This window comes from Vicugna pacos, chromosome 14 (assembly GCF_048564905.1).
Source record: "Vicugna pacos chromosome 14, VicPac4, whole genome shotgun sequence".
Taxonomy (NCBI): Eukaryota; Metazoa; Chordata; class Mammalia; order Artiodactyla; family Camelidae; genus Vicugna; species Vicugna pacos.
In genome coordinates, this window is record NC_133000.1 from 764,607 (window position 1) to 779,541 (window position 14,935).

At 52.2% G+C, this 14,935-nt stretch overlaps 1 protein-coding gene across 6 annotated transcripts in view; it reads right to left on the reverse strand.

Annotated features, from left to right (window-relative positions):
• Positions 1-2,099: 2,099 nt before the first annotated feature.
• The window catches only part of CRYL1 (crystallin lambda 1), a 77,334-nt gene continuing 64,498 nt past the window's right edge, over positions 2,100-14,935 (reverse strand). For 3 of the 6 annotated variants that reach the window (XM_072975962.1, XM_072975960.1, XM_072975964.1), the window contains 3 exons: positions 9,887-9,993; positions 9,466-9,564; positions 8,703-8,868 (listed from right to left, as the gene is read on the reverse strand). In XM_072975962.1, the coding sequence (XP_072832063.1) occupies positions 8,722-8,868; positions 9,466-9,564; positions 9,887-9,993 (353 nt within the window). In that variant the 3' untranslated portion in view covers positions 8,703-8,721. The other 3 variants (XM_031684689.2, XM_072975963.1, XR_012079795.1) reach the window with 2 other exon arrangements.

Here is a 14,935-nt window from a genome sequence, read left to right on the forward strand (position 1 = left end):
CTTGGGTTCCACACCCAGAAATTCCGATCTAGGTGGTCTGGGGTGTAGACCCAACACCCTGATTTTTTCAAAGCTCCCCTGGTGGGTTCTGATCCCAGTCGTGGGAGGGGAGCTCGTCCTGCACTAACCATCCTGATAACAAGACAAATGGGTCAGAGCAGCACCACCAGCAGTTTGCGGGTGCGGGACAGGGGCAGCCCCTCCCTCACCACCCCTTCCCTGGGGCCGCCGTCCAGGGCCAAATGCAGAGCAACAGAGGGGTCGGGCAGAACAAGGCCATAGTGGGCTGAAGACGGAGGCGAAGGCTCGGCGCTGCCGCAGCCTCTGGAGGCGAAAGAGGGACGTCCCAGGAAGCAGGACGAGTAGAGGGAGAGCCACAGAAGCAGCGTGACCCCAGCCACTCATCCTCGGTGATGCAGACCCGGAGCACGTGGCAGGGGTGGAGGGAGATGCCGGGAGCCCAGCGGGAAGCAGTGACGCGGTCAGTCCAGGTCAAGTCCCAGCAGGCTGGCGAGTCAGGGCTCAGGGAACCCAACGGGCTTTTCCTGAAAGACCGGACAGACCGCAGCTCGGGAGGAAGACTGAAGTCTGTGGCCGGGACAGGGCCAACAACAAAACTCACAGGACACAGGTGTCCGGTAGCTTAAGGGCCTTCTTGAACAAAACGCAACTCGTCTAGAGGATGATGACGTGATTCAAAGCCGCTACAGCGTATCACTCGCAATTCTTAAAACAATAATAACTTCTGAAACTTGTTTCCTGCTGTTGCATTAGTTTTTTATCCTGGGGTTTTTCTCTTGTTCTTTTTTTTTTTTTAAATAGAGGCACTGGGGATTGAGCCCAGAACCTCATGCATGCTGAGCATTGCTCCACCGCTGAGCTGGTTCCACCCACCCTCAACGAAAAGTAATTTTTAAAACGGCACTAGACAAGCAAAATAAACCAGAAAATGTGGCCCATAATCAAGATAATAGAACTGCTCCTGTAGGTGACTTACAGTTCGAATTCAGCAGATGAGTGATTTGTTGACCAGCTATTATAAATACGTTCAAGGGCTTGAAGAAAGATGGAAAGAAGTGGGCAGAGAGATAGATACAGCGTTGAGGTTAACGACGCAGCAGCCGGGCTGCCGCAGACGACAGAGCTGAGAAGGGGGTCGCGAACTTGAAAACAAGGCAGCAGAAAGCATCCACTTTCTGAACCACAAAGGGGAGAAGCCCTGTGGAGGGACGGCAGATGGTCCGTCTCACGTACGCTCTGGAGCCCAGAAGGGATGGACAGAGAGCATGGGGCTGAAGGGTATTTAAGGAGATAATGGCATTTTCCCCAAACTGACATAAGACAAGCCCAAGGATCCAGGAAGTTAGCAACCCACACACATGGCAAGTACGACGCTCAGCCACACTTTTGAAGAATAAAGAGAAACATCTTTGAAAAAAGACTAATAAGCAAAAAGGAGATACGCTACCTTCAGGAGAACAACAAGAGAAGGATGGCTGCCATCTGAGCAGAAGGAGCAGAGGTGAAAAGACTACTGGAAGCGTCTTCAGAGAGAAAAAAATGCCACCTAGAAGTCTGTGTGCAGCAACGTCTCCTTTGACAACGCAGGCAAGAGAAAGGCATTTTCAGACAAGCGAAAACGAAGAATTAATTGCTAAATGAGGTTCTTCAGGTTGAAGGGGATAATCCTTGATCTAAACCAGAATCTGCAAGATAGAGTGAGAATCACCACAAATGGTAAATCTTCAGGTGCGTAGAGAAAAACTATTTTTCTTCAGTTCTTTAAAAGTGTGTTGTCTGTCGTAAACGTCAGCAATGTGGAGAAAAGGGACCCCTACACTGCTGGTGGGAATGCAGTTTGGTGCAGCCACTGTGGAAAACAGTATGGAGATTCCTTAAAAAGCTAAAAACAGACTTACCATAAGATCCAGGAATCCCACCCCTAGGCATGTGTCCGGAGGAAACTCTAATTTGAGAAGATATGTGAGCCCCAGAGTTCACAGCAGCACGATTTACAACAGCCAAGACACGGAAGAGTCTAAATCTTAAAAAAGGACACAAATGAACTTATTTACAAACCAGAAACAGACTCACAGACATAGAACACAAACGTATGCCAAATTTTTAATAAATTAGTTCTTTGAGATTAACAGAGACACACTACTGTATATAAAGTAGACAAACAACAAGGTCTTGCTGTGCAGCACAGGGAACTACATTCAGTATCTTGCAATCGCCTATAATGAGAAAGAACATATGTGTATATGCACAGAGTCACTGTTCTTTATGCTGGAGACTAACAACATTGCAAACTGACTAGACTTCAATAAACAAATAAATGAAATAGAAGAGGAACTGGGGTGCTATGTAGAAATAACGTAACAAGGACTACATAAAATTGCTAGATTAACGCACAGTTGGCTATTGACTTACAGGAGTATTAACTGTAACTTCTGGGTTATCTTTTCTACCAATTATCTGAAACTAAACCAGATGAAAATCTGTAACTTAACATGTAGAACCATCCTGCTGGGGAACCTTAATAATAAACAATGAGTCAAAATGTTCGCTCTCGTCAATAACCTTTAGGTGGAACTGTGACTCCTACGGTACTGAAAGGACATTAACCCTCCCCTCAACACACATCCAGGTTTTTCCTTTTTTCCTCTAATTTTGGAGAAATCACTCACACACACACCAGATAAAATGTATGCCAAGTACCTTGCACAGCTTTAAAGCAGGAGTTGAAACAAGTATAAATGTGAAGTTATTTAATTTATATGAAAGTACGGTGTTTATAAACACAAAACCAATCTGTGATAGGCAGAATTCTAGCATGGACTCTGAAATTGCCCCTCCCCTTGTACATGGTGGTACAGTCTCTCTATAACCCCTTCCACCTGAGTGTGCGTGCAGGCTCGGAAACACGATGAGAGTTCTCTCCTCGATCAGCTTACCTGGTATTACAAAGGTGCAGGGATTCTGCAGGTGTAATTAAGGCCCCTAATAAATTGTCTCTGAGTTAATCAAAAGTGAGATTACCCTGGCTGAGCCCGACTTCATCACAGAGCCCTTCAAAAGAGGATCAAGCTCCTTCCTGAAGAGAGGAATTCAGAGCCAGAGAGATTCAAAATGAGAGGGATTCTTCTACTGGTCTCCCCACTTTTGGGGGGAGGTTAATCAGGTTTGTTTATTTACTGACATTTTTAATGCAGGGACTAGGTTTTGAACCCAGGGCCTTGTGCACGCTGAGCACTGGGCTAGTCCTTCCCCTCCTGCTGGCTTAAATGAGCAAACACCATGTTGTGAGCAGACTGTGGTGATGGCCACATGGCCGCTCACTCTCCAGCGAGAAAACGGAGCTCTGTCCTCTAGCCACCTGGAACTGAGTTCTGCCGACAGCCTGAGTGCGTTTGGAAGAGGATTCATCCTTAGTCACCTTTCCAGGTACTACTGCATTCCAGACCACACCTTCACTTCAGTCTTGTGAAACCCTGAGCGGTGCACCCAGTTAAGATCTATCTAGACAAGTGACCTACATAAACTGTGAGATAATATAAGGATGCAGTTTTTTTTTAAAGTATGTTGCCTATAAGATGTAAAAATAATAAAAACGTGTTTATTGTATGATTTACATGTCAGTAGAAGTAAAATGTGTGCCAATGTAGCATAAAGGACTGGAGTACAAAGGGAATTAAACTGTAATTAGGTTCTTGCATCGAGTGTAAAGTGGCAGAGCATTAAAGTTTGTGATAAATTGAGAAAGTTCCTACAGCAACCACTGAAACATGGCAAACAGAGTTAACTTCACAGTCAGTTAAGGAGTTGCAACACTGAAGATTACTTCTCAAGGTAACCAAAAGGAGGCAGGAAAGGAAGAACAAACAGCGAACGAATGAAAGAAGGTGGACTTGACCCCACCGACTGAGGTGGGTGTGAACGCGCTCGACCTGTTCCCAGCAGGACGGAGTGACTCTTCCAACTCGTGTTCTGGTGCCGACAGTAAGCAAACTGGACAATCACACAACAACTCTTTTATACAGTGGGTGACAGACGGCACGTGACTGTCTCAGAAGAGAAGGGACCAGGATGCTGTAGCCTCCTGCCCGAAGCCCGCGTCAGAGTGTGGACCGGAGCGGCTGGGCAGTGTGCTGGTTCTGCCGAGCTGGGAGGGAGGGGCCGGGCCCTCGGGGAAGGTCAGACACCCTCGGAGAGGAGGCCTCCCAAACACCAACTGGACACGCCCAGAGGAGACGCCACAGAGCCTCTGGAGGGAGTGAGGCCCCGTCGACGTCTTGCTCCTGGACTTCTGCCTCCAGACCTGTGAGAGAATAAATTTCTGAGCTTTCACGCTGCCTGGTTTGTAGTAAACTCTCCCAGCTGCCACCCTGGGAAACCAACACAGGTGGCAAAGCTCTGGGTTTAAACCCACCACCCTCTCCTCCTGACCCTGCATCCAACCTGTCAGGGGTTCATTTGATGCCCTGTGTCCTGAAACAAGTTATTCAGAACCAGAACACTCATGTTCTCATTGTTTGTAGCCACAGAACATCCGGCACCACACGTTCTCCCCGGAAGACCCAAATTTGGGGCGTGAACTGTCCGACTAAGCCCAGCTCCTACCAAACTTCCACGTGACTGAGCGCCAGTCACACGTAATTATGCCCAGGATCTGGTAAAGCACAGAATCGGCCAACCGAGGAACACGCTGGCGTTAGACGGTACCACCCACAAAGTCACACGTCCTTATAGTCACGATGCCCCACCCCTAAGGGGGCTCTGATCCGAGTTGTCTGAGGACGGACAGTGCCCCCCAGGCAGTACCCACGGCCTGATCCTTCCCACCTGTTACCCACACGGTGCTGGGTGTGGGCTTTTGCGTTACCTGTGTGTCGCTGCAGCTTCAGCTGCGGGGACCTACAGGGAGCAGCCTTCCCGGCGGGGACGTGGGCTCCACGGATGTTCATCCCTGATGTGGTTTTTCAGAAATTCTACAGCAAAGGCTCAAATCAATCAAAGAATCTCTGAAGTAGCCACTTTGGGACAAATCCTTTGCCACCTCCTTCAGTCTTTCTACCTCTTTCACTCAACGCGGCCTGATTTGGGCAACCTGGGCAAGCAAGTTGCATCTACAGCAAAAGAAGTGCCGAGTCCCTGAGAGCAATTCCTGGGAACTCAACTGGGAGGGCACCTGTCCCCGGAGAAGAATTCACTCACAGACGCACAGGCCTCGACTGACGGGAAGAGCAAACTGGACAATCACACAACAACTGTTTTATACAGTGGGTGACAGAAAGCACGTGACTGTCTCAGAAGAGAAGGGACTGGGATGCTGTCCGCTGGCAGGTGGAAGGCAGCGAGGGAGCCGTGCGCACCCTCCGGAACCACCCTCCCCAGGCTGCCTGGGTGTGTGTGATAGGGACACGTCTGCGCTTTTTCTGAAAGTAAAGAGCAGTGAAGGAGGGGAGAGAAGAGCCTTTGGAGCCAGGCAGACTTGGGTTCTGATCTCCTTTGCAAAATCAGCAATGAAGGTGCCTCTTTCCAGGGCTGCTGCGTTGGCCCAAGACGCTGTGTATGAAGTGCCCGTCACAGTGCTGGGAACGTCATCGGTGCTCAGCAAATTGGCAGATACTGTCATCTGCGGCAGAGAAACCAGACACCAGACCCAACTCCACCACCTACTAGCTCTGTGATCCAGTATCTCAGTTCCATCTGCAAAACAGGAATAATAACAGTGATGACAAATTAGACCACAGATGATAAAAGAGTGAACACCGTACATCACAGGGTACTATCCTGACCTTTGAAGTTTCTTCTGATTCCAGCAGTCCATAATTTATGATCTGATAAAGGGGTGATCTTGGTGGCACCCTGGTTCCCAGTGAGATGAGAAGGTTTACCAACTAATGGAGCTTGGTTGCTATAGCAACTCAGGTATCATTTTCAAAGTAAGAATGTTAATGTTCAGATACACATCTTGTATGATGTCCCAGGGGCTTCTGAACTGTAGATAAAGACATAGAACAAAGCTGTATTTTAGGATCAAAGCCAGCACTAGAGGGGAACTGATACTCTGCTAAGCTGGGAAAACCAGTACTTGCCGTGGCTTTTGGTAACACGACGTAAAGACACTCAATGTATTTTGAAAACCCCAAATTCTCTTGTAGAAAATGTCAAGCACTATCAAGCCATTGTGCTCTCGCCACCTGACAAACACCCTCTCATCACAAGCAAGCAACTTTTCCCCATTATGGATTAAAAATAAAGTAAATGGGATTAAAAATAAGGTGAAGTGGTTCTATTGATCTAATAACTTCTGAAGCTGTTGAGAAAGAGGATGTGATATGTACACAGAGAGGAGAGAGGGAGAGAGAAAATGTGTTATATATAATGCCATATATAGTGTGTAACGCCATATGTAGTGTGTAACTCCGTATATAGTGTGTAACGCCGTATATAGTGTGTAACGCCGTATGTAGTGTGTAACGCCGTATGTAGTGTGTAACTGTATGTAGTGTGTAATTCCGTATATAGTGTGTAACGCCGTATGTAGTGTGTAACTGTATGTAGTGTGTAACTCCGTATATAGTGTGTAATGCCGTATGTAGTGTGTAACACATCATATAGCGTGTAACGCCATATATAGTGTATAATTTGGAGAGAAAATATGTTATGTATGTTATTTATAATGCCATATATAATATATAATATGAAGAAAAGCATTATATGTAGTCACATATGTAACATATGGGAGGGAGACAGCTGGATAGCGAACAGGTTACATACTGGCTGGAGATCTCCAGGTACCGGTAGAATGAAATGCCACCACCCGCCTGGAAGAGTTAAGAAGCTCCCCGTGTGCTGAACAGGGCACAGTTCACTCAGCTGCGGAGGCGGTCTGAGTGGAATAAGCATTTTCTGAAGGATTTATTGCGTTAAGCACAGCGGGCTCCTACTGTTTGAAAGGGTGCCTGGTTCGGGTGGCTTGTGTTTTCCTACGCTGTGTCAGGAACTGCTTTCCCAGGTCCTAGTCTCATAGAAGAACCACTGGTTCACGTTTCCAGGGTTCTCTAACACCAGAAGCTGAGCTTTTCTCAGGAAGCGCGAACTTTCTCGCCCCGTTGAGAGCGTTTTCTTCGCGCGGCGCGGCGTGGGCACTGGTGTCCAGATGCGAGACCAGTGAAGACGAGCCTCTCTCACACGCTCTCCTTCCCAGGCCGTGTCGCCAGGGCAGCTCTCTGAGCCGGAAACGTCAGGCTTTGACCTGGATCCAGCCGGATACGGCGCCCAGGGCAAGCTGGGCTCGACAAAGAGCTCCCACATACTTACTAGCATCCCAGTAGTTTGGAGGACTCCCTTTTCTTCCTGACGGAAAGGACCATTTTCTGGAAATACAGCTGCTCTGCCAGTTGCTCAGGGAGAATCACGAGGTCGTGACAGAGGACCCTCGAGTCTGTTGGGGGGAGGGGTCCTGTCGGGGGCTGAGGCAGGGACGGAGGTGGCTCACCGACCAACCGGGGACCAGCGGTAGAGGCCCTGGGAGGCAGCTCTGACTCAACGTAAGGAAGAACAAAGTCAAGGTTCCCAAGGGTCCACCAGGCACCCTGGGAGGGGGCCTCTGCTAGGGTGTCACCTCCCCCCCAGCCTCCCTCCGTAGCTCCTCCGGAACCGCACGCTCCCTAGGGACAGCTTCCAGCCCAAGACCGCGGTCTGGCTCCGCGTGGGCAGGCGTGGCACTGGTTCTATGAGCCCCAGTGCCTGCCCACGGCAGATGATCAGTAATGTTTGAGAGATGACTCGACTAAGGGAGGAAAACGCATCTGGTTTAACCTCAGTCTTGCAAGACTGATCCATGAGAAAGGTGCCTGATAATCCCTCAGCTGCTCTCAGAAGCAGTTTCTGAACCTCCGGGCTGAGCGAGGATCAGAGGGACCACAGGGACCCCTTCTCTAACCCCCAGGGACACCGTGTGTCACCTGTGTCTCACAGGAGAGGGGACTGCACAGGCACTGGGGACATGGGTGCAGCGCTGCCTGGGGAAGGAGCAGGCTGAGTCCGTCGCAGCTAAGACCCTCCAGTTGTCAGGAGGGACTTCTGACTTCCTGAGCTGACCGCCCCTCAGACCCTCAGCCCGGTCAGGCCCCGTTTCTTCGGTGTGTTCTGACCACCGCTCGGCCCTGGGCCCCATCTGGATCTGGTCCCAGCTCCAGGCTCCCCAGAGGGCCCTCCTTTGGGCCCAGGGAACCACTCCCCCTGCCGGGAATGCTTCATCCGGCAAGTGTATCCCAGCCACCCCCAGGGGCGGCTGGTCGCACAGGATCCCAGGAGCAGCTCCCCCACTTTATTCTCACGCTGCGCTGTCCTCCCGGAGGGCTCCAAGGGCAGGGACCGGGTGCTTGATGCCGGGGCACCCCAGCTGTTCAGGTGGCTGAAGCGTAAATGAACCTGATGGAGGAACATGGCCAGAGCCATGACTCCTCCTCTGTTCCTAAAGGGGTGCAGGTTCCCACACACCGCAGCCCTGGCCCGAGGAAAGGCGCCTCCCTCCCGCGTGAAGCTGGGGGCCGGTCACCTGAAGTGGAGCGCGCCACGGGGCATCAGTGATCAGCGGGTCCGCGCGGTGCTGGCATGCGGTGTTGGGAGCTGGGACGCTAGTTCCTGGAGCACCGGTGGAACTGGTGCTGGACCAGACCCTGTGTCGAGGGAGGCGCTGGGCTGAAGTCAGAAGGGTCTCTCCCCTGCAGAACCGTGCGTGGGATCTCGTGTGTCCCGCGTGAGAGCCAGGGTGGGGCCGAGACAGAGCCTCCCAGACACACCCGACCGCGGACCCGGGGCAGGTGGGAAACTGGCCCAAAGTGTGGGCTTTCGCTGGTGACAGACAAAGGCCGGGAGCAAAGAATCAGCCTAAGACTCAACCATCGCGGCCCCTGGAAACACGCCCATCGTCGGGACCGCCGTCTTTCTCAGAAGGCACAGAAGACACAGGTGTCTCTATGGGATCAAAACCTTTTATTTGGAATAAACATCAAGAAAATGAACGTGCTGGTCTCATAAATGCTGGGCCATAGGGACCAGCACGAGCTCAGGAGATGATTGCCAAGATCCGTCGCTTGATTGAGGTAACTGGAAACTATAATCACTGGCTATAAAATGTAGCCACATGTAATCACACTAAGACTAAATGGTCAGACCTTCAGCCACTTGTCCCCCTGGCTTGTCTGAGTGCAGGGAATCAAGCCCTCAGACCCGAGTGCGGCGGTGGCCCCGAGCCCAGGGCATGCTGGGAAGCGACCACGGCCTACCCTCCACCGCTGTGCCCGCCACCCGTGGGGAGCAAGTCGGACTCTGTCCACCAATCACCCTGCGCCCCGCGCTCAGAGCGGTTGGACTAAGTGCTCGTTATTCCAGCAAACGGCCTCCAGCGAGGGGGCGGCGGGAGGCGGGCAGGCTTCACTGGGGCTGCACCTGGCTTTTCAGCTTGGCCAGTCTCATGAGGCACCTGTCCCTCCACTCCCTCCTGGCAGCTAAGTGCGCTGGGTCATCTGGGACTTTCACACACATGGCCTGGGAACAGGAAAAGAGAAAGAAAAGAGGAGAAAAGGAACAAGAGGCATGAAGAGGAACTGACTGAGCAGGAGGGTAACAGCTCCTATTTAGGAAAACTGAGAATCTGCTTTCAGGGACAAAAGAAGTAAGGCCAACATTCAATTAACTTTTTAAAAAACCTTCCAAATCCAGAGCCACTGTTCCTGGTCACACTGCTTGCAGGCCCCCCACGACCTGGACGGCTGTGGACGGGCAGGGACACAGAACCTCGAAGTTGGGGTGAGGATCCTGGCTACAAAAAACAGCCCGCCACCCCGCCCCAGGCAGTGGGTCTGCACACCTGGTGCACTTTCTCAGCTGTGGCCCCGGAAAACTCTGGAATGGGTCCAAAAGTCTTCAGGACACGTTTCATGCCTTCGCTGTATCTGTCACAGTAGCTCAGCATTCCTGGGAGCACAAGAGAACAAGCCCATGCATCAGGGAACAGAGGCTGTGCGCGCAGCACCAGGGGAGTGTGCGGGTGTCCCCGGGCCGAGAGCAGGTGCCCCGGGCCGTGCACCTGGCCGCCGCTCCAGCCTCTCTGGGCAACTCAGTCCTGCAAGTCCTGAAAAGCGTCCGGGCCTGCCATCCCACCTCTCACAGCCCGTGTTCCTGCTTTGACTCGAGTGTCACATGAACCCTGTTTTAACCCAAACGCCTTCTTCCACAAAGCACCTGCAAGGTGACTTCCGTACATGGCTTGAATGTATTTCCTAAGAACCAAAGGTGTCGCGCTCTTAAGTCCCACTTCACTCTCATCCATGAAGCCTCGTTACTGCTTTGCTGCGTGTCTACGGTTATTTATCCCAGAGGCAGGCCCGGAGTGGCCGGTGGGTTTGAGCCCCGCCAGCCCGCAGCCCCGGGCCCTGGGGAGCCCGGGGAAGGTGGAGCCCTGGGATTCTGGGGAGGAGCACACGAAGGAGCGGCCTCTGCTGAAGGGGCTGCGGGAGCGCGGGGTGCGTGCAGCTGAGGCGGGTGCGGAGGGGACCGCTCTGCCGCAGCCCCGTGCACCCCGCACCCGTTCCCGCCGCCCCGCCCCCGCCCGCCAGCAGCCGAGGCGGGACGGGCTCCGGGCAGTCCCTCGGGAGCCGAGGACGGGCTGCCCGCCCTTTGCCCACCGCTTTCAGCGCGGGGGGACTCAGCAGCCGGCCAGTCAGGCTGGAAAGGGCACAAGGAACCGGGCAGGCCCCACCGCGCCGCGCACGGCGGACTGCGCCCAGTCACGGCGAAGCTGACCCGCGCCGGCCCCGCCGAGCCCGGCGCGGTCCCGGCGTCCGCGCCCCGCGGCGCCGCCCCGGCCGCTCCCCTGCTCTCAGCGCGGTGAGGCGACGCCCGCTGCGTCCGGGGAGAGAGGCCGCTCGGAGGGAGAAGCATTCAAATACAGCTCGTCTGACATCACCGCTGCCGCCGAGCGGCAGCCGGGGCTTCCACGTCGGTTCTGGAGTGACACGGGGACGGGCGCGAGCTCGGGCCCGGGGCTCTCACAGGGCTCGGCGCCGCTGGGCCACAGAAAACACCCGGGGCTCACCTACTCCTGGAAATTAACTATTTTCTTCACTTTGCCTATTTCTTTATTTCTTCAAACTAAAGGTGATAAAATCTAGGCACAAATACACTTCATTCTTTTTTAAGGAGCAGAGATGCAGGATGGAACGTGTTGGAAATTTCTTAAATGAGAAGAGAAGGGGAGGGTCCCCTGCAGCCGTGAACTCACCCCCTTTTGGGGGAAACAGGCTGCGCTGCTCCCCCTCCCGTGAGCCCCAGGCGCCACTCAGGTATCGTATTTCACCTCGGGGTTACTTCACGCTTTGTGAACGAGTGTTCCTCTTTCACTGTCCCAGCGAAGTCATTTGAGGCTCCCAGGGGCTTTCTAGAACCTTTTATCCTCACTGCCTTTTAAAGAATTTGTAGTTTTAAAAGGGCATTTATTTCTTCAAAGCAGAATAAAATATGGTGAAGCTTTACAATGTAATTCATAATTTCCCCCCAACTTGTTCAGAAAACTAATTACAATTTCAGTCTTACTAACATAAAAACACTTTTTATAACACGCACTCAGCTCTCGGGAGAAATGCAGTTCCTGGAGGGGCTGGGAGCCTCCCTGCCAGACACAGGAGTCGGTGACTTACAGTCAGGATCCGCCTGGTGCTCATTATTTACAACTTTCCAGGGAACGTATCGCTGTCACTGTTGTCAGCGACCTCTCCCCTTCCATTCAAGAGTGAAAAAGGAGGGTTTCAATTTACTTTCAACAATAATTTTGGCTTCTCTACACCATGAAAGGAGAAATGAGTGGGAATTATTCTGGAATAACAATTTCTTTGGAAACAGAAAGAAAAAAATCACTTTACCTTTTATCCCACTGGTCTGTCCTCCCCCATGTCTTCTACATGTCCATGCCCTCTGCTCTTAATATCCACTCCGAAAACTTGTAGAGCTAAGCTTTTTAGAAGACTGAACTAACTTAAGAGATGCTTATATGGAATAAGAAAAGACGGCGGTAAAAACCAGATTCCCATGAGTTTAGATTTCTCTCCCCTCACTGGCTGCTACCTTGGTTCCTTATCCTGAGCCCAGTGGGAGGGGGAGGGGGAGGTGAAGCCCCGGGGTTGGGGGAGGCCTTCCGGACCCGCAGCACAGCCAGGGCAGGTGCATGCGTGGGGCCTCCCGGTCTGTGCACGTGCAGCGGCTGGGGCTCTCCGGCGCTCAGCTTCTTGGGGAGCCCTCACTGTTGCTTACCCGGAGGGGCCTGGTTCTCACACAGCACAGGATCCCATCTACATGAACTCGCCCGCTTCTAAGAGACAGGAGTTCATACAACTTACCAAGGAAGGTCAAAAAGACCCCATAGCACAGAGCAACCCTATCCACTCCCACCTGAGGCAGGCCGCACCTGAGGTCAGGGCAGCAAGTGGAGACAGAAACCACCGGGGCCCCTCAAATCCCAGCCCCATCAGTTCACAGGCTCCACCACAAATGCAAGCTCCACACATGTGAACAAAACCCAGGTAGGTGTCTCGATTCAGGAAAGAAAAAAAAACCAAGCAGAATCCACACAGGAGGGAGCTTAGCGAGGTGGGTGGTAAACATTCACTTCATCCGGGGGCGACTTCCAGGGACTGTCAGGTCCTGAGACCCAGTCACCTCCCCGGTGGAGCCAGACTCGGAGCACTGGGCAGCCCTCTGCGACCTACAGTCTAAAAGCTTAGTGAAGAGAACAACCAGACGGTGGGACTCTGAGAACTTCACGATTCCACAGAAAAACATGTCCTCATCTGTCATTTATTCTCTCTCAAGCACTTGTGAATCCTTTTGGGAGAATAAAAAGAGTAGTGAACTCACAAAAGAGACAAACTCTGTATTACTGTGACGTGAGCTACGGGCTTACACGTGTGGCCACCCAGCCAGCGTCTCCACCTGGTTTGCTCTCACACCGCCCTGGAGTGGGGTCACTGCTGCTACACCCACTTTACAGGCAGGGAAACCGAGGCGCAGTAAACAGATGGCACCAGACCACCAGCTGGCGAGTCAGCAGGGCCCCCGCGGCTGGTGCCTCCCGGCGCTGCCTCGACAAGCAGCCGAGGGCCAAGGGAGCGTGCCAGCCTCCTGCTCCTCAGGTGACATTTTATTAGACTAAAAACAAACCCTAAAAATATCTTTACCACTTCTAGATAAACTGTAGCTTTTAAGACTGATAACCAGCCTTAACCTGAGAGGCTGGCTTTATGAAAACTGTACCAGGAAGAAAAGAAGAATTCCGTACTGCAGTCCTGAGCTATTCGGGGTGACAGCGTCAGGGACGCCCACATCCCCGCTGGCCCCAAGCCAGACCTCCTAACTGTCCACCTCTGGGCTCTGGAATGCTCTGAAGTCAAAATCTACATCCGTCCTCCAGTATCACATGAAGCCAATTAGGTTTCCTTATCACATCTGCTTTGCTTAAAAAATTGTTGTGGGCCTCCTTCCTGTCTGCACACTATTTGATTCCTGAGTTTCTGGTTTCCTTGGCTTCTGTTTCTATTTGTTTGGGAGTTAGAGCTGTTCTCAGCCTCTCCCCATCAGTTTCTCGATACCTGAATTATCTTATTTTTCTCAAGGAAAAAAAAAAGGAACAGAGAAACATGGTGGTTACCAGGCAGTGTCTACATACATTTCAAATGCTTAAATATGTTCATCACTTTTAAGACGCTGGTTGAAAAGACATTTGAAATTACCCAGGGGCTCGTTTTCACGGACTTGGGAACTTCCGCTTCACTCCTATGAGGCCTGTTCCTTGCATGCCCCCTGCTCAGGGCTGCCCCACCACAAAAGCCTGGCGCCCACGGGGAGAGCCGCGTCCTGGAGGGAGAACCAGCAGCGACGGGGCCGCTTCTGCAGACACACTGCAGCCCACTCGGAACCACACGAGTGCCCCCGGGGCGAGAGTGTGTCTAATAGCACTGCTTGACTTACTCACTGAAATTACCTCATTAATGACTGTGGTGAAAACTGACTGAACTGTGGAACCACACCAAGTAAGCCCAGTGGCTCCCGGGGTCCCCCACTCCGACCCCAGCCTCGCTGCAGGAGCCTCCCGGACCTGAGCACCCTGCTCACCCCGTGCAGCAGGGCCCCCTGCACAGCAGCGCCAGGCTCTAGAAAGTTTCCCCTGCGGGATCCAGTCTTCCAGCCTGGTTCTGCCCCACAAGGGACAGGGACAGACAGACATATACTACTTTGGTCACCTTCGGGAGAAGTTCCAGTTTCTTAACGTTTTTGTCAAATGTAGGCCATCGAGCTGAATATAAGATTTATTCTCTTTCTGCATGTTTTACACTTAATAATGTAATAGTTAAAACAATACACAATAATTGTAGAAATTTATGACAACACAAGAGCAAAAGGATGTTACTTATAATTTCAACACCAAGAGACAGCAACAGCAATAACATCTTGTGACATTGTCCCAGAGCTTTATGCATAGCTTTTTTGAATTATTTTGTTTTAATTTGTTGTAGGTTTTACTGCTTGTTTTTCAAATGATGTCTCCTTTTTGAATCGAGTGAAGTCTGGCTGAAGGCTTCATTCCTGGGAGATGCTAGCCCTTCTCGAGTTCTCTTTCTCTTAAGAGTCTCAGGCTAACCTCTTTCCCGGGCGCTGGAGGCCGGGCCGCCTTGCGCCCCCGCAGAAGCCCCGCCCCAGCCCCCCCTCCCACGGAAGGAGCCCCGCGACACACCCAGGAGCCGCTCCTGCTCGGCAGATGCTCCAGCAGAGGTGCAGGCGGTCCCTCCTCCAGCCCTGTCTGCTTCTCCTGCCTCTGCACAATCTCACCAGCTTCCTCAGGACACGCAGCTGTCTCCCCGAGGCTGGG